The sequence below is a fragment of the Littorina saxatilis genome, linkage group LG17 (assembly GCF_037325665.1).
Source record: "Littorina saxatilis isolate snail1 linkage group LG17, US_GU_Lsax_2.0, whole genome shotgun sequence".
In the NCBI taxonomy this organism is placed as follows: Eukaryota; Metazoa; Mollusca; class Gastropoda; order Littorinimorpha; family Littorinidae; genus Littorina; species Littorina saxatilis.
Genome location: NC_090261.1, coordinates 62580037 through 62604087, shown reverse-complemented (window position 1 = coordinate 62604087; position 24051 = coordinate 62580037). Strand labels below are relative to the sequence as shown.

Below are 24051 nucleotides of genomic sequence, written 5' to 3'. Positions count from 1 at the left end.
CTGCCCTACATGCCAACCGGTATAACGTGCAGTAAGTAAGTAAGTATCTCAAAATGTTGCTGCCTTACATGCCAACCGGTATAACGTGCAGTAAGTAAGTAACTCAAAATGTTGCTGCCTTACATGCCAACCGGTATAACGTGCAGTAAGTAAGTAAGTATCTCAAAATGTTGCTGCCCTACATGCCAACCGGTATAACGTGCAGTAAGTAAGTATCTCAAAATGTTGCAGCCTTACATGCCATCCGGTATAACGTGCAGTAAGTAAGTAAGTAAGTATCTCAAAATGTTGCTGCCCAACATGCCAACCGGTATAACGTGCAGTAAGTAAGTATCTCAAAATGTTGCTGCCTTACATGCCAACCGGTATAACGTGCAGTAAGTAAGTAAGTATCTCAAAATGTTGCTGCCCTACATGCCAACCGGTATAACGTGCAGTAAGTAAGTAAGTATCTCAAAATGTTGCTGCCTTACATGCCAACCGGTATAGCGGGCAGTAAGTAAGTATCTCAAAATGTTGCTGCCCTACATGCCAACCAGTATAACAGGCAGTAAGTCAGTAAGTAAGTAAGTATCTCAAAATGTTGCTGCCTTACATGCCAACCGGTATAACGTGCAGTAAGTAAGTATCTCAAAATGTTGCTGCCCTACATGCCAACCGGTATAACGTGCAGTAAGTAAGTAAGTAAGTATCTCAAAATGTTGCTGCCTTACATGCCAACCGGTATAACGTGCAGTAAGTAAGTATCTCAAAATGTTGCTGCCCTACATGCCAACCGGTATAACGTGCAGTGAGTAAGTAAGTACCTCAAAATGTTGCTGCCTTACATGCCAACCGGTATAACGTGCAGTAAGTAAGTAAGTATCTCAAAATGTTGCTGCCCTACATGCCAACCGGTATAACGTGCAGTAAGTAAGTAAGTATCTCAAAATGTTGCTGCCTTACATGCCAACCGGTATAACGTGCAGTAAGTAAGTAAGTATCTCAAAATGTTGCTGCCTTACATGCCAACCGGTATAACGTGCAGTAAGTAAGTATCTCAAAATGTTGCTGCCCTACATGCCAACCGGTATAACGTGCAGTAAGTAAGTATCTCAAAATGTTGCTGCCCTACATGCCAACCGGTATAACGTGCAGTAAGTAAGTAAGTATCTCAAAATGTTGCTGCCTTACATGCCAACCGGTAAAACGTGCAGTAAGTAAGTAAGTATCTCAAAATGTTGCTGCCCTACATGCCAACCGGTATAACGTGCAGTAAGTAAGTAAGTATCTCAAAATGTTGCTGCCTTACATGCCAACCGGTATAACGTGCAGTAAGTAAGTAAGTATCTCAAAATGTTGCTGCCCTACATGCCAACCGGTATAACGTGCAGTAAGTAAGTAAGTAAGTATCTCAAAATGTTGCTGCCTTACATGCCAACCGGTATAACGTGCAGTAAGTAATTAAGTATCTCAAAATGTTGCTGCCTTACATGCCAGCCGGTATAACGGGCAGTAAGTAAGTAAGTATCTCAAAATGTTGCTGCCCTATATGCCAACCGGTATAACGGGCAGTAAGTAAGTAAGTATCTCAAAATGTTGCTGCCTTACATGCCAACCGGTATAACGTGCAGTAAATAAGTAAGTATCTCAAAATGTTGCTGTCCTACATGCCAACCGGTATAACGGGCAGTAAGTAAGTAAGTATCTCAAAATGTAAAATATACTGCTGGGTCGATATATTTGTGAACGTAACGTTTTGTTTTGACAACAATTGGCCGTATGGCTGCCTAAATGGTGGTGTAAAAACGGTCATACACGTAAAATTCCACTCGTGCTTTTGTACGTGGGAGTTTCAGCCTACAAACGCAGAAGAAGAAGAAGAAGACAACAATTAAACGTTCCAACAACGTACGTTCCTTGTTTTTTTCCCCCGAATTTTGGAACGTTGGCAGTCTATTTTTGTTGTTGTGATATATGATACGTGCCACTGCCGCTACTACCACTCTGAGGGGTACCGTTGTCCATTTTACATTGGAACATTCTTCTTCTTCTTCTTCTTTTGCGTTCCAAGCCATGCTACATTGTCAATCCAGTCTGTATGGCGAAGTCCGCGGTCCGCCGCAGCGACGTTGCCGATACCCAAAGCTTCCCGTGGGACTCCATTGGCTTGGGCCACGTCTGGTGTCTCGGGGCGTTGAAGGAGGGGCAGGACTGCATAGTGTGGGCGGGGTTTGCATGCCTGTGTTACACGAGCATTGGTCGGTGTCTGAGATTGTAGGTCTATACATATGGGAGAGGAGTTGGCAGTGTCCCGTTCGCAGCCCGAAGATGGTGACTTGTGCTGCTCTATCCAGCTGGTGGCTGCTGTCTTCTACTGTCCCCAGGTCTAAGATGGTGACTTGTGCTGCTCTATCCAGCTGGTGGATGCTGTCTTCTACTGTCCCCAGGTCTAAGATGGTGACTTGTGCTGCTCTATCCAGCTGGTGGCTGCTGTCTTCTACTGTCCCCAGGTCTAAGATGGTGACTTTTGCTGCTCTATCCAGCTGATGGATGCTGTCTTCTACTGTCCCCAGGTCTAAGATGGTGACTTGTGCTGCTCTATCCAGCTTGTGAATGCTGTCTTCTACTGTCCCCAGGTCTAAGATGGTGACTTGTGCTGCTCTATCCAGCTGGTGGATGCTGTCTTCTACTGTCCCCAGGTCTAAGATGGTGACTTTTGCTGCTCTATCCAGCTGATGGATGCTGTCTTCTACTGTCCCCAGGTCTAAGATGGTGACTTGTGCTGCTCTATCCAGCTGGTGGATGCTGTCTTCTACTGTCCCCAGGTCTAAGATGGTGACTTGTGCTGCTCTATCCAGCTGGTGGATGCTGTCTTCTACTGTCCCCAGGTCTAAGATTGTGACTTGTGCTGCTCTATCCAGCTTGTGAATGCTGTCTTCTACTGTCCCCAGGTCTAAGATGGTGACTTGTGCTGCTCTATCCAGCTGGTGGATGCTGTCTTCTACTGTCCCCAGGTCTAAGATGGTGACTTGTGCTGCTCTATCCAGCTGGTGGATGCTGTCTTCTACTGTCCCCAGGTCTAAGATTGTGACTTGTGCTGCTCTATCCAGCTGGTGGATGCTGTCTTCTACTGTCCCCAGGTCTAAGATGGTGACTTGTGCTGCTCTATCCAGCTGGTGGATGCTGTCTTCTACTGTCCCCAGGTCTAAGATGGTGACTTGTGCTGCTCTATCCAGCTGGTGGATGCTGTCTTCTACTGTCCGCAGGTCTAAGCGTTGGCGCCTCATATATAACGGTAAGGATTTAGAGTTCCCCGAGTGTGTGTATTCGTGTGTATATGTGTGTGAGTGTGTGTGGGTGGGTGGGGGGTGTTTCAAATCAAATCAAATCAAATCACATTTTATTTTACGAGGGTTGTGGCATAAGCAATATAAACGAGCTTCTTTTCAACCAGCCCTCGCCCAGAGAGAGCCTATTCTAATCTTAAATACATATATATACAAACGTAAAACAATTACAAAAGATAAGCATAACAGTAACAATAAAAAAATAACAAGAAGGGCAAAGCCCATACGACTCACATGCTTGACCTTGACCTTTACATGACCTTGACCTTCAGGGTCAAGGTCAAATAACTAAACCTAGCAATGACATCATACACTAAGAACTGCTTTACGGACGGACGGGGGGGACGGACGGACGGACGACTCGGGTGAGTACATAGACTCACTTTTGCTTCGCATGTGAGTCAAAAAGGCAGAAAAACCATTCACAGGACTATATACACGTTGTAGGCTCTATATAAATTCTTGCGTTATGAAACACTGATGCTTTATGGACAGATATGATCAATATGAAAATAATCAGAACGAAGTCTTCCATCACTGTGACTTTTCGTGATTTGACATTAAATGTAATGAGAGGTGTTTGCATGAGTGCGTGCGTGCGTGATTGTTTCGAGTAATCTCACCCCTATTAATTAAAAAAGTATTGATCAGATGATTATGAAAGCCCGATTTTCAATCATATCAATTTGAACTCTTGGACCCTGTCCTGATAGGATTGAGTTTCAGATTGGAAGTTTAATATTTGGTTAACAAATGTGTTTACCGCAATGCATAATAAGATATATATGTTACAGGCATTAAGTGAAACCAGGCATTACGCGTAATGCCTAAAATGTTCAGGCATTACGCGTAATGCCTGTGACCATTAGGCATTACACGTAATGCCTAAAAATGCCAGGCATTACACGTAATGCCTGAAATTTGACTCTCAAAATTACGCGTATTGCCTGAAGCAATTCAGGCAATACACATTACCTCTTGGATGACAGTGAAAACATTTTTTAAGGACAAAGTGTTGACAAAATGTCATGGTGTGAACATACTAACTAACATTCAATCAAGTGAGCTTTGAAATGAATGCACATTTTATTTTGCGATTATGAGTGATGGTTCGCAATGCAAAATATTGTATTTCTGACATAGTGTTCACCACAGTTTGAATTTCACGTAAGTGTGAGTGCATGTCACAATGGAAAGCCGAGGTCCAATATTTCCAGTCGAGTTTTCACCAGTTGCTTATTCGTCACCATGGAGGATAATGAAAAAGAACAATTGTTTACTAGACGTTTGTTTGAACATTATGAAAAGGACGGCAGAAAGTTGCTTCCGAAAGCTGTGTACTTCAGAACAATCGAAGAAGTAAAATCTGCCTTCCAGAAAACGACAAAGTCACGTCATGAGTATCATCTCTTGGGAAAGTAAGTGATGTGTGGTGTTTGTCAAAAACAGATTTGAGTGTTGGTATTCAGCTCTACGTCTATCGTGAAAAAATACTGAAACCGGGTTATCTCCAATGCTGTCTCTGATAGAGTAATTGACACATTCCGGCACGGTTGGCCTAGTGGTAAGGCGTCCGCCCCGTGATCGGGAGGTCGTGGGTTCGAACCCCGGCCGGGTCATACCTAAGACTTTAAAATTGGCAATCTAGTGGCTGCTCCGCCTGGCGTCTGGCATTATGGGGTTAGTGCTAGGACTGGTTGGTCTGGTGTCAGAATAATGTGACTGGGTGAGACATGAAGCCTGTGCTGCGACTTTTGTCTTGTGTGTGGCGCACGTTATATGTCAAAGCAGCAACGCCCTGATATGGCCTTTCGTGGTCGGCTGGGCGTTAAGCAAACAAACAAACAAACAAAATTGACACATAATTAAAATATCAAATGGAGGTAACAAAAAAGGCTTAGTACACTGACTGTTCTTGCTGGAACAAAAACAGCTAATAAGAAAATTGCGTTGTGTTATTTCACATACCGGGACTGTTGAAAGCTACGATATCAAATTATTACTTAATGTTCGCTTGAGAAACACTGTGTAAACGGGTTTTTTTTTCTCATAAGGGAGATTTGTTATTATTATTCGACGTAAGTTGTTCACGATCTTTAGTAGTTTGAATGTAGCGCTCGGGTACATTGACATGGTGTTGTTGTTTTAGGAAGATGAATTCAATCTGGACCCTGTCCTACGTGAACCCCACTTTACAAATCTTTGTGCGCAGAGTGTCAGAAGAAGAAGAAACAAGCGAGAGTCAAAGGTGTTGTTGTTCGACCTATTCTATCAAACGATATTCAGGCATTACACGTAATGCCTGGTTTCACTTAATGCCTGACTGTAACAGGTTTCAGGTTTAAAGCTTTACGTATTATAATTGGCGGTGTGCGGAGAACTAGTCATGGTAAGATTTACAAAGAAAGCGGGTTTTGTAGTCTAAAGGAACGCCGAAGACAACATAAATTGATATTATATCATAAAATGGTTCATGGTAAATGTCCCCTATATTTAGTTGACCTTTTGCCACCACTAGTTTCATCCTTAAATCCTTATCACAGAAGACGACCACTTGAAAGATTTGTACCAGCTCACAGGACAGAAATCTTCCGAACATCCTTCGTTCCTTCGACTACAATTTTATGGAATGATCTGCCTGATGTGGTTAAAACCACAAACTCAATTAGCGAGTTTAAGCATTATTTACAAAGTCCTCATCATTATGTGCCAGTTTATTATTATTTTGGAAAAAGACATGTAGCTAAATACAACACAGCAGAATGCGTTTAAACATGAGTAACCTTAATTCCGATGTATGCAAACGCCATTTAAAAGATAACCCACAGTGTGCGTGCGGTAACCGGAACGAAACAGCTGAACATTACTTGTTATACTGCACGTTGTTTGAAAATGCTCGTATGTCCACAATTAACTCACTGCTTGCCAATTTTAGACACGTGGAAACATTATTAAGAGGCAGCGAGCAACATTCATTTCGCATAAATACATTGATTTTCGAGTCGGTCCAATCCTTTATTGCTGAATCTGGTCGACTAACTTGAAGGATTAGCCCACGTACTGGTATTGTGTGTGTTTGTGTGCAGGAGAACGTAAACCCGCCTCTCAGTGTTGTTGCATCAATTACATATTTAACATAAATAATAATTATCATTGAGTTTTTGTTTTTGTTTTTCTGTTCTCTTTTGTGTGTGTGTGTGTGTGTGTGTGTGTGTGTGTGTGTGTGTGTGTGTGTGTGTGTGTGTGTGGTTGTTTTCTTCCATACATTCGTAACGAACTATGCTGCCCTCTCCATGAAAATGTACATTTATCTGAACTTACTTATTGCATGTCTCAGCATCGATGTTCTCGTCCCACGCGCTTCATTCATAGTCTCATCTTATTTTTTTATTTTATTTTTTTATTTGATTAATTTTTTTCTCTCTGTAAATCCTCCTGTTTTGATTAAGTTCCCCATACCCCCCTCCTACATTTTGTTCTTCTGGTTAATAATTGTGTTGTCCAGCATCATGAAAACTTGTGTAACTCAGCATTGTTATGGTCACGTCAAATAAGCATCTGCTTGAGTTCGTGTCCTAGCTGCATTTTTGTCAATTGTTTCATGTCATGTATTTTGAATAAAATTGTGTTTAAACCAACAGGTTTCAGGCATTACGTGTAATGCCTGGCAATGATTTTCAGGCATTACACGTAATGCCTGGTATTTTTAGGCATTACGTGTAATGCCTAGTGTTCACAGGCATTACGCGTAATGCCTGAACATTTTAGGCATTACGCGTAATGCCTGGTTTCACTTAATGCCTGTAACATATACACATAATGTAGAAAAAAAACAAAGAATAAAAAACCGAACTGCCGATCCTTTTTTTTATTTTTTATTTTTTTTTACAAATAAATGGTGTACTTACCATCGACGACCTCAACCCCAGTGTTAGGGACGTCCACAACGGGACCAGTGTTATTAACCTTGTCGGTCACAGTTTCCTCGTCTTCTTCAAAGTTCCCTGTCCAACATGCACATGCAAAGATGCGTCTTACTGAAGCTGTTCTTCTCTGACAAGCATGTGAGTTGTCAGATGCGTATTACCAAAGCTGTTCTTCTCTTTCAAACGTGCAAGTTACACAATGCGCATTATATATATGAAGTCTTATATCGCGCGCGTATCTCCAGACTCGGACTCAAGGCGCAAGCTGCTCTTCACTTTCAAACGTGCAAGTTACTCAATGCGCATTACCGAAGATGTTCTTTTCTGTCAAACATGCAAATATCAAAATGCGTATTACCAAAGCTGTTCTTTTCTGTCAAACATGTGAGTTGCAAGTTGCGTATTACCAAAGGAGTTCTTCTCTTTCAAACATGCAAATATCAAGATGCGTATTACCAAAGCTGTTCTTCCCTGTCAAACATGTAAGTTGCAAGTTGCGCATTACCGAAGATGTTCTTTTCTGTCAAACATGCAAATATCAAGATGCGTATTACTGAAGGTGTTCTTTTCTGTCAAACATGCAAATATCAAGATGCGTATTACTAAAGCTATTCTTTTCTGTCAAACATATATATAGCTATTTTGATGAACACGTGGGGGAATTCGGGGGCTGTGATTGGATGGTCTCTTCCGATCATCAAAGCATAATGCTACGGAAGTCGGCCATTTTTCTCAATAACCAAAAGCATATTGTCAATAACAAAGACGCATGGTTCCGGTTTACCCATCTGTACCACGCGGCGATGTTTCTATCGACAACAGCATACACTGACAACTTGAAATTATTCTCGGGAATGTTTTTCAGCTTTACAAATGTCGATAGCATACCCTTTTCTGCTAACTTCCCGATGAAACAGGACTAAACCAATTATTTTCTGTCCCTAAACACCACAAAATGCCCCAAGTCGAAAGATGTAGTACAAACAGGGAAGTAAAACGGAACAGCCGTTTTTGTGTGCCTGTGTGACTGTGACTGAGCTCAGTTGCCTGACACAAGCTTTCGCATTCGGCTTTTCTTATCTCGTAACTCCACACTAAATACCCCACCTCCCCTCTCAAAGTATTGATGATCAACCCCAGGTACTAACATTCATGAAGTTGTTTAAAAAACGTATTCTAATTGAGGTTGAAAAAATCGCTTCATGACGAGACAAGTTTAATGCATACGAGTCGAAGACGAGTCACATTATGTTTCTTCGAGTCTAAATATCGGACTTTATTGCTACGCTAAAAACACACTAGCGTTTATATTGCATTTCTGACCTTGCTTTCTTGTTCTAAACTGGCAAAATGACAATGCTTGCGTTGATCTCAGGTTCAGTCAGTAGCACACAAATTCCCTTCTCATTCAAGGGACGTAACCACTCGATGAAACGGTTTCGAAGGAATCGAATTTTGGGATGCAAACTATCAAATTTCACCACCGGTTGCATTAATTTTCAATAAAATGTGTCCGGATTTATCCCTTAAATAAGTTAACCACTTTAATTTGACCGGGTAACAACATTCCGGTGAGGTTGAATGCAAAAGCTGTTCTCAACCGAAACCGGTGTGTGCATACATGTTTACTTCCCTTGATTAAAAAGTGTCTGTTGGTCAAAAAGACTAAAAATGGAGCAACAAACACCCAAAAAACGTTTTGCAACCTTCACGCGCGAAGAAATTGCCGAAAAAAAAAGCATACTTACAAAATGACAGTTTTTGCGTCGATGCGTTGATCTCAGGTTTTGATAGCTCTTGTTGTTGGTCTATGCTTGGAGTCAGTTTTTCATCCAAAGTCAGAAAGCGTGTAGCGGTGTGCATGTCTGTGCGAACATGATGCGCGTAAGAAGTTTGTCTGCTATCAAAACCTGAGATCAACGCATCGACGCAAAAACTGTCATTTTGTAAGTTTGGAACAACAAATCAAGGTCATAACAGCTATATAATCGCTATTGTGTTTTCAGCGTAGCAATCGGGTCCGATATTTAGACTCGAACAAGTATAATGCGACTCGTCTTCGACTCGACGGCATTATACTAGTCTCGTCTAAATATCGGACCCTATTGCTACGCTGAAAACACAATAGCTGTTAAACACACCGGATACCCAACGAAGCACGCCAACCGAGCAGCGGCCCTGTGTCTATGCTGTGACGTCATCAAAAAAACGTGGGTATCCTCAGAAAACCGTCCAAAAAAGCACTAAAAAGACTTGTTGATGAATACTTTATTGTATACTAGAGGAATACCCGCTTCGCCGGGTAGCCGGCTTCGCCGGGATGAAATACTTAGAGCCGTACGCCGGCTTTGCCGGGTCCGAACAATGGACCCGCCAAGCTTAGGTCCCTCCCAGATTCGTGGAATGGGAACAGCACGAAAATGATTCAGTGGCCATAATGCCATTCCTGACCATATCGAGTCCCATCCTTGTCGACGAATGTAACCGTGTTAATCACCTTTGGAGGCGAATTCCACTCAAACAGGATTGAGCAATTTAGAGCTTATCTCTAAGCCCTTTTGAACTGTTATGGCTTCTCAAAGGAAGGCCAGTACATACAAATACACAAAAGCCGCCAGACCACATCACAAACAGAACTGAACAATCCACAGGTGTTGCCCACATAGAGAGAGAGAGACACACACACACACACACACACACACACACAAACACAGAGAAGCCGTATATATAGAGAGATAGATGACAGTGTATTTTTCGCGTGGCTATAAATTGATTCGACCTTTGCACTTTTACAGTGATGATAATTTACGGGTCCAATTTACGTTCTGGACACTGCGGTGACCTTCTAAAAATAGTAACAGAACGCCGGGAATATCCGAAGATGCCCCCTCATACTATAGTGCACCATACGAAGGAAGGGAGGTAAACGCTGAAAACATGGAGAAGATAAGGAAGAGTTACTTGTAATGGTGAAATGAACACAAAAACCAAAATCGGTTCAGCGCTGCGCGCTGAGAGCACGTGTTGAAATATCTCATCGATGATATTGTGTCCGGGGTGTCGCTGAATACGGTGTCCAAATTTGAAAAAGATCCACCGAGAACTTTGGCGTTGTGATGTGGTGTAGCGGCTTTGGTGTGTCGGTATGGGGGCCCGGGTAGCTGAGCTGGAACCAAATTCGGTTCAGCGCTGCGCGCTGAGAGCACGTGTTGAAATATCTCATCGATCAGGTTGTGTCCGGGGTCTCTGTGAATAAGCCCACCAAATTTGAAGCAGATCCATCGAGAACTTTGGCCGTGCATCGCGAAGACACAGACACACAGACACACAGACACAAGTCGTATATATATATATAGATAGGCCTACAGCTGTAAAAGATATCAGTGCACATCCATATATACATTTTACGAGATTTACTTCCCTATGCACGTAGGCAGCATGATAGCAAATAAGCCTCAGGTAGTTCTTCCCTATGCTATTTTCCATCGTGTTCTCGTGTTTTTTTGACAAACGAAGACAGACAGAAGCAAAATATTTCCTGTGAGTTTTTCTTTGGTCGTTTTTTGATCATGTCTGTGCGTCCTATACCTGGCAGAGGTCTAGTCAGTTGGCAATTTAAAAAACAATTTAGGTTCTGCATGCTGAAATCGCATGATGACAATCGGCGGCATGGTATGATACCGATCAGCGACATCGTCGAGTCTAAAATGGGTTCAAAACAGCGCAACGTTTTATTCGTTTATTTCCTGAAAAACGGCTCCAATGACAGTTTTAAAGGTTGATACACAACATTCAAATGCTGTTTTATCTTATATCTAATGTTTGCTACTACAGAGACAATATCACGAGCAAGTGTGGTAGCTTCTTCTTCTTCAGCGTTCCTGAATGTTCTGGTTAAGTGTGAGCTCGTTTGCCCATTTGGGTTCCCCACACTATACTCTGAGAGCATAGTTAGCTTCACTCCGCTTTCGTTGAGTAGGCATGCTGGGTATTTTTGTGTTTCCATAACCCACCGAACTCCGACATGGATTACATGATCTTTTCCGTGCGCACTTGGTCTTGTGCTTGCGTGTACACACGAAGGGGGTTAAGTCACAAGCAGGTCTGCACACAAGTTGAGATCAGAAAATTCTCCACTCTTAACCCACCAGGCAGCAGCGACCGGGCTTCGAACTCACGACCTCCTGATTAGGAGGCCGACGTCTTACCACCAAGCCACTGCGCCCGTCATGTGTGTTAGCATTTTGTAACTGCCCCAACCTTCTTCTCCTTTAGTTTTTTACAAGTTTTTTTCTTTGCAATGGCTTCTGAAATTTCTCTAAGGACAAAAAAAAGAAGTCTGTTTACGGTAACATAGGCAAACAAAAAATAGGGTCGGTAGGTCGGGATTTTTTTTTCTTTTTAAAAAAACAACAACATATTTTTAAGTTATTTTGCCAAAAAACAGACTTGTTTTTTTGTGTGCTTTTTTTCCCCAAATGCCAAAAAAAAAGTTTAGGGTCGCGCGAAAAAATAGGGTCGGTCGGGATACTGTAAACAGACTTTTTTTTTTGTATTTGCCAAGCACATCATCGTGGGGCTTTTAATCCATAACATGCATCCGTCTACAATGTATCCTCATTCATCCTTCAACATATGTAAATGGCAAGTATACAAGACATACAACATTAGGACCTAACCGACAGACGGACATACATACCGTTCACTTAAGTATGGCCGGAGCATAACATCACATGCAGATTCCAATACTGATAAATAAAAATATAAAAAAAGAGAGAGAGAGAGAGAGAGATAGAGAGAGAGAAAGAGAGAGAGAGAGAGAGAGCGAGAGGGGGGTAATGATGGTGGTGGTATCATTTATAATGTATACTCTTTAGTAATAATGCAAATAATAGATTCTTTTTGAACTTCCACCCTACAATAGTCAAAAGTCAGTTCACTTAAGTATGGCCGGAGCATAACATCACATGCAGATTCCAATACTGATAAATAAAAAAAAATAAAAAAAGAGAGAGAGAGAGAGAGAGAGAGAGAGAGAGAGAGAGAGAGAGAGAGAGAGAGAGAGAGAGAGAGAGAGAGAGAGAGAGTTTTTTATATGGGGAAGTTAACTTATCACAGATTTCTCGAGAAGTGTTAGCGCCAAACTTTTTCTGTTGTCGTTGACTATCTGTGGACAATAAAGTTGTTGAAAACATTATTACCGACGTGTTTCTGTCTCTCCCTTTTTGTTTGTTTGTTTATATTATTTTGTTTTGTTGTTGTTTTGGTGTTGTTGTTTCCTCACAAAAAAGAAGAAACATTGTTATGAAAAAAGAGAGATGTTTCAGCTCGATATTTGACCAGCGTTTGCTGTTTGTTCTCATCTCTACATCTATGGTTCACATAGGTCTAATATCACACGCATTCGTACTTTGTGCTATTTGAAGACGATTGGAATACACAGAACTTGTAGTGGGGGCCTGTTTCACTCTGATCTAACGAATGTGTATGAACGGAAACGCTTTTCGTACGAAGGGAAACATGCACTTTTGTACGAACGGAAACATGGGGTATGAACGGAATCTGTATGTTTTCAAAAGACAAGTGATTGTACAAAAGCCATGGGTTTCTATAAACTTCTGTTCAAGCGAAATGTCGTAACAGGCAATGGTTTTGGTGATCATGTGCAAATCAGGGGTCAGATTCGATAACAGAGCGAGAAAAACAAGAAAATGTTAAAAAAACAGAAACACATCGCCTGGGTCTTATCGTCATTCAGTTTGAGTTTATTTTCTGACATCCATGTTTTAACAGTTGAAGTACAGATGTTTAGAGAGTGAAGGAGGTTAGGAATGTTTTCAGGTGATTCTGATTTGTATAGTTGTGTGTCGTCTGCGAACATTTCATGCTCGACGGAATGAGTCGAGATTACATTGGACAGAGGAGTTGTATAGAGAATAAAAAGGACAGGACCCAGCACAGAGCCTTGTGGGACGCCAAACTCAAGGGGAACTGTGGCTGACTTGTGGATGCCACACCCACAATGGATGCCACACCCACCTCATACTCTCTCTCCCTCCTCCCCCCTTTCTCTTTTACTCTATTCCTCTATCTCTCTCTAACTTGACTACATACAACAACGCAACTCTGATAAACCATGAATGGTTCACATGTCTGTTTAGTTCCTGTTCCTGTCTCTCCTCACCAACCAAGATCCAAGGCCTGGCGGCCACACCACAAGTACTCGTGCAGTCTACATCATGATGTCTCCATGATATAACAGAGTACAAAACAAATTCTCCTCTTTCAAAAGAATCTCAAACGCTAACATGTCAGGGACGAAGCGTGGGCCAGGAATCAAAACAAAGCTAGTGTTGGAGAAAGAAACACGGGGAAATAAATGTCCCGCAACAACACACGTACAGAACCACTTTAAATTTGAATAACTGTGTAATAAGGTGTTCCAGATGTGTGGTGTCATAGTTTTAACCCCAAAACCAAACCATACAGCTCTTGGGAGAATAAAAGACAGTTTTTGATCCATTAGGTCCATGTATAAACCTACAATGTGTGTTTTCTTTTGCGCTGACTGGTATCCATGCCCTGCGCTGAGCGTTACCCACTCGATTATGATGCCTGGCGCTGATTCGTACCGTATCACCCCTTTTCGTCAGTAATCAGGTTTGAACGATAATTATTCGCTTATCCTTCCAACGTCGACGTCAACGTTGCAGTACAGCAGCGAGAGGACGTCGTACAAGCTATTGTAAACGATGTTTCCCGTACAGGCCCAAACAAAATTTTGTAATAAGCACATAAAACACAATTTTAGTAAACAAAAGTGAACACCTTCACTTGTAATTGCATTGGTAGCTCGATCCATACCCAATTACTGAATTTAATTTGATGTATCCTTTAAACACATGTCTTGTGTACCTCTCGAAATCAACATTTGAGCGTATTGGACCAGTTTTCTGTCCTTATTTGACACTTTTCTGGAGACACCCACGTTTTCTTGATGACGTCACAGCTTAGACACAGGGCCGCTGCTCGGTTGGCGTGATTCGTTGGGTATCCGGTGTGTATATTTATAGGTTACACACTCCGATCCGAGTTCTGATTATCTTGCATATTTTCCCGAGGGTCGATTTTCATGTATTATCGAGCCTTTGGCGAGGTAAACATATGCAAGATATTTAGGACGAGGTGTGTAAGCTATTTATCCCATTACTCCGACGTTTTCATTAAAAACACTTACTTTTTCCACTAAAACCTGACCAATGACAATGACCAATGACAGTTGAGATCGAAACTCGGTTGTGATGGGATATGCATATGGTTGTGATGGAATATTCAGAATAATCACCACCTCGATAAATGCAAATATCAAGATGCGTATTACTGAAGCTTTTATTTTCTTTCAAACTGTGCCAAATAGCCAAAGCATGCTTCCTTTCGGGATTATAAAGTTGGAATAACATGACGCGAGCTTGGACAGTTCAGTTCGCATGCAAAAAGTGATGGATGCAGTATATTTTTGTCCATGTCTACACTGACCAGTTGAAACTGACCTGGCCATTTGGGGCGCAACCAGTCTTCGTTTCCTCGCAATGTCCGTGGCAGAGGTCTTTTAAAACTATACACGTCTGAAAATAGGAAAACAAAGTGCTTATAGCTATAGTACTTTGAACAAATATATGCGCATGCTTGGGTATTGTTCGTGCGCGTGCATGTGCCTGTGTGCGCGCTTGAATAACCTATAGCTTGTACTCAAGGGTAAAGGATCGAATCCAAAGGTTTCTTTAGTTCAAGTTTTTGGAGTTTTATTTAAAACTCCTTTACCTCTGGGCGTTTAAGTTGTAACAGATTATAAATCAATCTGTCCATCCAATCATCAATATATCAATCAATCATCAACCAACCAACCAACCAATCAACCAATTAATCAATCAACCAACCAATCTGTCACGGTTTCAGTGACACGTTTGAGAAAGAAACTCTTTGTTGGGCGCCTTTCTCAAAATGCAACGTAATGCGCCTGTATACCGCATTGAGTGGAAAAGTTTTGGTTAAAAATCACGAGATGCACGTGGAAAGTGCCAGCGTGAAAACCGTGCAGTTATCGGGTGATTCTTCGCTCACGGTTTAGAACACGTGTTTCAAGCATGCTATACGGTTGTATGGTAGGCGACCAGTGATTGGTCAGGAAGATCACTTGTCCTGTGATAGGCGACTGCTGATTGGTCAGGGAGATCACATGGCCTTTCTTCCCAGTCCTTCTGTCTTTCTTATTCTACATGCTTTTGCATACAGAGGTCTGGTTTGTTTCCGTGACTAAGATTTGGAGGATTCCAACGGGTTGCAAGACTGGTTTAGGTCTACCAACGGACTTCTAGTGTTAGTGCAATACACAGAAAATAAGGCTTAGCACGGATTTGGCTACATACTTTCGCTGACGAGCGGGAGCCAAATATTCAAGCGGTTTGCTTGGGAGAGCTACATTTTACGAGCTGCCGCTTGTTGTTGCTGGTTGACGCCGCTTGTTGCTGGGGGTGTTGCTGTACGTTTGCTGGACGTTTGCTAGACGTTTGCTAACTGGCTGCTACCTGTTTGCTGTTGAAGGCGGGCTGGCTACACTGTTGCTGTCCTTTGCTGTACGGTTGCTGTTCTACGGCTGTTACTTGTGTTGCTCCAACATTCACCTGTATGCTCCACTGCTCCCCTGCGTTTCATCGAATGGACCCCGGCTACACCAAGAGTTGAGTGCACCCATGCGTAAACGCCCCCACCTTGTCATCTTTCTAACCCTTTATGGCGAACTTTGAGTTGTGACAACGTGGAGTGTTAATGCCTGTACAGGCTAAGACTTTTCACAGAGCAGCTAAGTGTTTTCTACCTTTACACGGTTCAGCGTGTTCTTATTATTTCAAAAACTTTAACTGGCTTTTGTCAGTTGTCTTCATTGTTATTTTTACGACTTGGTCTTATACTTTTGTTGTTTCTAACTTTTTTGTGTGACTGCGAGTGTGGATCGTGGTGTGGTTAGTCAGTTGGCAGTAATTGACCGTTTTAGGTAATTCTGTTGACTTTAAAACGTGACACAATCAATCAATCAATCAATCAACTAACCAACCAACCAACCAACCATTTAATCAACCAACCATCCAACCAATCAATCAATCACCCAATCAACAAACAAACCAACCAACCAATTAAGCAATCAATCAACTAATCAACCAACCAACCAATTAAGCAATCAACCAACCAATTAATCAATCAATCAACCAACCAATTTAAGGCCATGTGAGGGCCAAATCGCTATTTTCCATATCTGATGATCAGCACTGTTTGTGTCGCTTTTGTTATAATACTGATGGTCTCTGAATTAAAAAATGTTAATGTGTTTGTTTATTGTGTATGTCGTTGCTATAGAAACAGAAAAGTAAACAGCAGCCATATTGGATTTTAGGAACCGTTTTTTCCATATCCAAATGCTCGATTTCTGTCCAATATTTTGCATAAATATAGATTTAGATCATATCTACAGATTTACCATTTATTTTTTCTGTGAGTATTACAGTTATTTAAAAAAATTTTTTTTTATCATAATGTTGAAATTTTGCGTAAAATTTAATATTAAAAAAATCGTAAAGCCAACATTTCTTTTCCGATTCATTATTCAAATGGTAATTCTGTAGATAGTATGTAAAAGTACAAGTATGCAGAATTTCACAGAAATCTAACCAGTAGATTTGAAATCATTTCGTTCCCAAATGTCAAAACATGCAAACTGAGGAAAAGGCAAAAACGCACACAATTTGTTTTGAAACCATTGATAGTTGTAATTAAACTCAAAATACATACATGTATCACCAAATTCCACACTGAGGAATGTCTTTCACACCTTAGAGACACAGTTTAAAAGTTAGGGAAGACATAAAACATAAGTTATTTCAAACATGTGCAGTACACTAGGAAAATTGTTTGTCCCGAGTTACAAACAATGCATACACACACTCCCAATTACAGCATGCACACCAAAAAAAGCTCGCTCACTCGTTCACGTTCACATTCACACACACACACACACACACACACACACACACACACACACACACACACACACACACACACAAGCTAGCTCCAAATTACGAAACGTACCCAAGTCATTAATTGCACATATGCGTACAATAACCACAATATATGAGAATAATGTTAACCACAATAACAATGACAAGTCGCGTGAAGCAATATAAAAACATTTAGTCAATCAGTATGAAACTTAAATATCAACACCACAAACCAGTCATCGCCAAGACTACGAGATACATTTAGATAGTCTCGGCTAACAATACCGAGACGGATCACGCTCGTCTCCGCAAAGCATGAGACCGTATAGTACTTACTAAACCTATTTTCTGTAATTCTGAGCACATTGTTAGAGTGAACATGACATATCTAGATATTTTTGAATTCAGGAAAAAATGAGGAATGCAATGCAGTCAAAGTTTATTTTGTTACTAAAAATTAGATTTTAATGACAAACTTAACAAGCAAACTCATTAATTTATTTTTAAAATTTTGAGCTGAAATGCAATACCATAGTCCGGACTTCGTCGAAGATTGCTTTACCAAAATTGCAATCAATTTGGTTGAAAAATTAGGGTGTTAGAGCGCTGCCTCAACTGCCTAAAAAAATCCGGATATGACGTCATCAAAGACATCTTTCCAAAAAATGGAAAAAAGACATCTGGGGATATCGCACTCAGGAACTCTCATGTTAAGTTTTATCAAGATTGGTCCAGTAGTTTCCTCGGAATCACTTTATACACAAACACACCATGAGTCATGACCCTCGTCTCGATTCCCCGTCTATGTTAAAACATTTACATAGTCAAAACTTAGAACATGCCTGCAGCATATGCAGGGCCACCTTCCAGCTGAACAAGTTCTTCCAGTCTCTTTGACTTGGCTGCCCGCACTTTGTCTCTCCTTTTACTTTGCTTGTCTCTCACAGCCTTCAGACTGTTCCGCACCCTCTTGTGCATCCTGGCTGCTCCAAGCCTCTTCATGTGATGTCCAGTCTGGAATCCGAAGAACTGGGCAGAGTCGGCAGCAGCAGCAGGTCCAAAGTTGAACTCTCTAATAGCAGTCAAGACTGCAAACTCAACACGACTGCGGGAAGCAAAGTGGTCCTTAGCACATCTTGACCAAATGAGGCTGTGGAGACACTCATTGGCATTTTGTGTCTTGCCAGAAACACATCTGCTGAGTAGGTGTTCTTCAGAAAGTCTCTCATAAATGGGCAACAGGTGTGCAGCTAACTTCTCCTCATTGAGGGGTGTGTGGATGAGGTGTTTGTGTGGACCTGGAACTTGGTGCTTCGCCAGCGCTTCCTGAAAGAAACACCACGAGCTCTCTCCAGCAGGACAAAGTTCATGTTGTGGATTTTCGTCAGTGGAAAAACAATGGTACAGTGATGCCATGATTGCTTTTTTCATGCTACACACATCCTTGTTGCTACGAATTGCCCGGTTGTAGTAAATCTGTAGCTTGCGTATGGCATTGCCTGTCAGCTGACCCCTTCCACGTCCACCAAGAGTCACCCCTCGCTTTCGGCAGTCTGTCACCATGTTGCGAAGAGCTGTACCAAGTCGTTTACTCACATGGTTCACACACTCTTCCTTGTCAATGTGAATATCCTCACCATAGGGCTTGATGTCGTTGAGCTCTGTAAAAGTCTTGGAGTCACCGTCCGACAGAAGTGTTGTGTAGCGAAGCTTGTTGGTGTTCACCGATCGACGCCATATGACACGGGCTGCTTCCACCTCCATCATCCCTGATGAGCCTGCAAACAAGAACAAAATAAGAAATGTAATTTGCAAACAGAGTATTTTTTAAGTGTGTGTGTGTGTGTGTGTGTGCACGCATGTGTTATTCACAGTCATTGTACAGCTAATACTTCAACTGTAATTAATACAGAAAAGAATTGAAATAAACATGGAATTACCAAATTACTGTATATTAAATTTCTAGCAGCAGGTATTTATTTATTTATTTATTTATTTACTTTTATTTATTTACGAGGATTTATATCGCGCACGTATCTCACCCCACAAGGCGACTCAAGGCGCATGTTACCTATTAATAGTGGTGAGAACATGTTATATTGTGGCACTGAACATGTTAGATTGTAAACGTTAAGCATAATTCATCAATTGATACTATTTGAACATTTTTAAATACACTTGTATTGTGCCACACATACTTACACGTATGTATGTGGCCACACATGTATAGTTGTATGTATGTATTTGCCACCCCCTGACCACTACTAGCTCCCTCTGTTCTAAGCCCGTTGATTCTGAAGACTTGTGAATCTCACTTCATGCTGTAAATACAGCTCTCTCTCTCTCTCTCTCTCTCTCTCTCTCTCTCTCTCTCTCTCTCTCTCTCTCTCTCTCTCTCTCTCTCTCTCTCTCTCTCTCTCTCTCTCTATCTGTGTGTGTTTTCTTATTATTTTCATCACACACATCCACTCCCCCATGCCCTGAACTATTCTTAAAAATTGGATTTATATATGCATGTGTTACAACTTTCATTATTATTATCATAAATTGATGATCTGTCTTTATGACGCTTTTTTTTAATCCATCATCCATGCCTTTAGTTTTGGTTTTCAGTTTCACTGGAATGCATGGAAAATAATATCCACTCATCGCTATTACATTTACTTGTAATTTGCTATATTTGAGTAAGTTGCTTAAATTTGAAATAAACTCTATTCAAATATTTCTGGGCAAACAAATATAATTTACCTTTATAGTTCACCTCACACTTGTCCAAGTGGTCCACGAGCCAGGCCGCATACTCCTCTGGTTTTTCCTGAAACAGCTTCTGCCCCGTAGACTCGCACACCTGGCAGTAGGTACACATGACATGGGCATCAACACAGAGTCCAGTAAGTAAGTCCACAGCACACCCAACTCCAATGTGCGAAGAGTGTCCACGAGTAAGCCAGGTGCCATCATAGCTCACAATAATGTTCAGGGTGTCATCGACACCAAGAGTAGTGCCACAGTATCTTGCATGAACTTCTCGAACATATGCAACAGTCTCACTGAACACATGCTTCCGGAATCCCTCTAGTTGTGTGAATAGTTGGCTGGCATGAGTATGAAAGGTCTTGTGGTGAAGTCCAGCTAAATCCATGTTTTCACAGAAATTTCTGAATGTGGTGGCTCCCAGTCCACAAGCAAGCGAGGAATACACTGCCTGTCTGTTCATGTCGAACACTTTTGTCTTGGATTTAAATTTTGTCGCCAGATACTGTTCATACACAGGCTCTTCGCACGAAGAACAGTTCACCTGGGCAAATACTGCCAAGCCACTTGTTGGTCTGGAGTCTGTGCAAAGAGACAAGCACTTGTTTTTGCACTGTGGACAGCACAAACTTGCAACCATACTGTCTACTTCGGCAAAGTCTACAACACCCCTCTGGGTTTTTACCAGGGTTTCAGTAGCAGCAGATGACTTAGTGTCAACTCCACCGGAAACAAACCTCTCATACGATTCTTTTTTGAACTCACTTCTTGTCTTCGTGCCGAGAATGTTTTCAGTGGAAGGAATCGACGCGGAAAATGTAGCACTAGCAGACGACCCCAAAACCGGCACACATTCTGTCACGTCAGTCAGCACAGAAGCTGATTGCGCTGATTTCTTCGCCTTCCATTGACTCTTCACTTGATCTGTCCTCTTTTTCGTAGATTTTGGGGCTCCTCTGGTTGTTGATGGCTTGGTGCGAACCATTTTTGCACAGGAGCGTGTACTTTCACTGCTTGTAAACAAGCGCCATTGTTGTACCACGTGACCCCGGTTGAACGAATCAAGATCGCATCGTACGTCATACTCTCCGTATAAGGAAGTTGGCGTAGATTGAACTACATTGACAATGTTCCGTTAGAGCCGAAGTAGTCCGGAAAATAACGAAACAACGGTCACATGCAAACAGGGGAGGCTATGTAGCATGCAACGTCATGCAGTGTTCGCCCTGTCGTCTGCTCAAATTTGCTGATCAAGGTGTTGAAAATCGGCAATAATAAGGCAAGTTCAGGACAAATGAACGCAATCAGGCGAGGGTTGGTTTATTGAATTTATTTTTATTACACAAAAAAACCATGTATATGCAACATCAACGGCAGAAATTGAAAGAAAAATGACCACAGTTTTCCAAACAGTCAAAATGTCTAAATGCCCAAATTTGCCCAAAAGCTCAGAAATCACCCCCGCACATCCCCTTAAGCAATCAATCAACTAATCAATCAACCAACCAACCAATTAAGCAATCAACCAACCAACCAATTCATCAATCAACGAACCATCCAACCAACCAACCAACCAATCACCCAATCAGCCGAGCAAAAACCAGACCAACCTACTAGACTACCAACAACCAAACGTACCTTGAGTGTCAAAGACGGCCGTCATGTGTGTACCGTGAAATGTTCCAACACAGACAGACACTCCGTCTCCACATGTTTGAGTGCACCATTTCTCAAAGGGATATTCATATCTTCTTCGCAGCCTCCTTGCGCTTAGTCCCGCCCCGCAACAGCAAGTGTTCCGATCCTGAAGCGGCGGATCAAGTAGTGTTGAATACATGGATTGAAACGTTTTGAAAAAAGTGATTTTTTTGTTCTCTGGTCATTTTGTTTTTCTTTCTGATTTTGGATGTTGAACCTCTTCTGGTCACACTGCATTCTGATTACATCGCTCAACGGCTATCGCCAGTTATCTCTCTGACCGGACGCGAAACTCCTACGTGAATCTATCAAAACAATTTATCTCCCATGTATTGTTTGCGAGACGAAAATAATTGCAGATTGGCCGACTTCGACAGTGATCTCCGTTCTGTTCTTCACAGTTATGATAGAGACATCGTTCTAAGGTCAAAACATGTCGAAATTTTGGGACTGCTGCCGGAAGGAGACCGTAATATATGGTTGCATCACCACAGAAAAATTCGTCTGCTTCAGCGAACGCCGAAACCAAACGGTTGATTATCACGTGACACTTTTGCCATATTTAGAATTGTTTGCACAGTAAATGCAGCCGCGAAAAAATAGCTCGCTTGAAACTGTCTTACGAATGATTCCTTTGTAATTTAAAAATTACACAACACCATGAAAATTCATCATCGACGATCGCGAATCTGCTTATATCAATAACACATTACGATGATAAGCTCTAGTATATGTTTTCCTAAATAGTTTAGGAAACTCGAGCATAATGTCAGGGATAAAAATGAGACCTATTTTTAAACTTGAGTTCAGGATGGGTCACACTGCTGGTGCATATATCTTACAACAGAAATATTAATAAACGGTCCAAACGGCAACTAACAAAATGTATGTGAATGCAATCCTGGATTTTACAAACACAAACAAGCAAATTTTGAGAGTTGATAATGCTCTTTGAGTTCGGTGAACAGCGGTCATGTTTGCATGACTGGAAACCAATCTGTCTTTCTTTTTATGCGAATCAGCTGGGACGCAACCAGCGGGAATATCCGTTGACGTTTTTTCTGGCGTTTGTGAACAAACTGGGAGACATTCCTGCGGGCCGAACATGAAGCCTGTGCTGCGACCTCTGTCTTGTGTGTGGCGCACGTTATATGTCAAAGCAGCACCGCCCTGATATGGCCCTTCGTGTTCGGCTGGGCGTTAAGCAAACAAACAAACAAACAAACAAAATCCTGCGGGCCGAAGTAATCCGATGAAAAGTTCAGAACTGTTCGTATCGGGCCGAAGAAAGCCGACGACTAGTTCGGAACAGTTCGTGTAAATAGATTTTACTATTGACCAATCGTATAACAAAATGACAAACTCCGGATAATCCGGTACACGTTGGCGAAATTTGTTTTCCCCACAATGCAATGTTTCTGTCGTCTCCTGAGAATCGAAACAGCGCGAAATATATATTCACGACTGCATCTCTCGTTTTCTAGAAACTTCAGCTTTTTATCAGCTTTGCCACATTTTCGACGTTAGATATGCCAAGAAGAAGCACACTGGTGAGGTTTGCAGTATGTTTATCAGGGTTTGCTAGTGTGTGATAGGGTTTGTGTCCGTCTGTAGATGTTAGTTTCTTTGTTAGTCCTGTGTTGACAACTCTTCGACAAGCGCTTAGAACTGTACCCACGGAATACGCGCTATATAAGCTTCATATTGATTGATTGATTGAGTAATGGCGAATGCTCGTGAAAAGGCAGAAAAGAAAGTGCGACTCGACGGCGCAGTTTGTCGTCTGCTACAAGTACAACTACGGGAGCGATCGAAGACGAACTTGAAGACCATGCTTCACTTCAAATTTCTTCATCAAGGAGAAAAATTGATGCGGCCGGTGCAAATCTCCCTGCAGCTGACGGGATGGATCAACAATACACCATCGTCAGTGTTCATCAACTGACGATGCTGTTGTGTGACGTGCTGTGCCCCGAGTGCCTGGAACCAGGACTTGATGTCAGCATTGTGGAGAGAAACGCGGACGGTGACAAAGAGAACAACTTTGCCTCAAGTTAAAGCTTCGGTGCTCCGGGTGTGAATATGAAAAGATGGACATGTCTTCTCCAAGAGAAAACTGCGCGGACCAGAAGAATAAGCCGTTCGATGGCAACACCAGAATGGCACTGTTCGGCCATGACTCGAGATAGAAGCCAGCCATGCATCTCTTCAAAAGTTTGGAGCTGTTATGGGGATACCAGCCCTAGTTTTGCAGAGCTTTCAAGCAGCGGATAAGCGGGTGACTGGTATGTATTT

At 41.9% G+C, this 24051-nt stretch overlaps 2 protein-coding genes across 2 annotated transcripts in view; both read right to left on the bottom strand.

Moving 5' to 3' along the window:
- Positions 1-24051, bottom strand: part of LOC138952053 (transient receptor potential protein-like) — a 51906-nt gene that overhangs the window by 4811 nt on the left and 23044 nt on the right. Inside the window, exons 4-6 of the mRNA XM_070323628.1 lie at positions 21697-21862; positions 14806-14880; positions 7238-7333 (exon numbers count right to left, since the gene is read on the bottom strand). Of these exons, the coding sequence (XP_070179729.1) occupies positions 7238-7333; positions 14806-14880; positions 21697-21862 (337 nt within the window). The remainder of the gene's footprint in view (positions 1-7237; positions 7334-14805; positions 14881-21696; positions 21863-24051) is intronic.
- Positions 17052-21533, bottom strand: LOC138952047 (uncharacterized). Its single transcript, XM_070323623.1, has 2 exons — positions 20053-21533; positions 17052-19082 (listed from the first exon to the last, which is right to left on the bottom strand). Exons 1-2 carry the CDS (start codon positions 21041-21043, stop codon positions 18136-18138), a joined length of 1938 nt encoding a protein of 645 aa, XP_070179724.1. The 5' UTR covers positions 21044-21533; the 3' UTR covers positions 17052-18135.

Excerpts from the sequence above, each read along its gene's own strand:
- LOC138952047 (XM_070323623.1), bottom strand. The coding sequence starts at position 21,043 with ATGGTTCGCACCAAGCCATCAACAACCAGAGGAGCCCCAAAATCTACG. Across the intron at positions 19,083-20,052 it reads GTGTGAGGTGAACTATAAAG|GCTCATCAGGGATGATGGAG; the intron begins GTAAATTATATT and ends TCTTGTTTGCAG.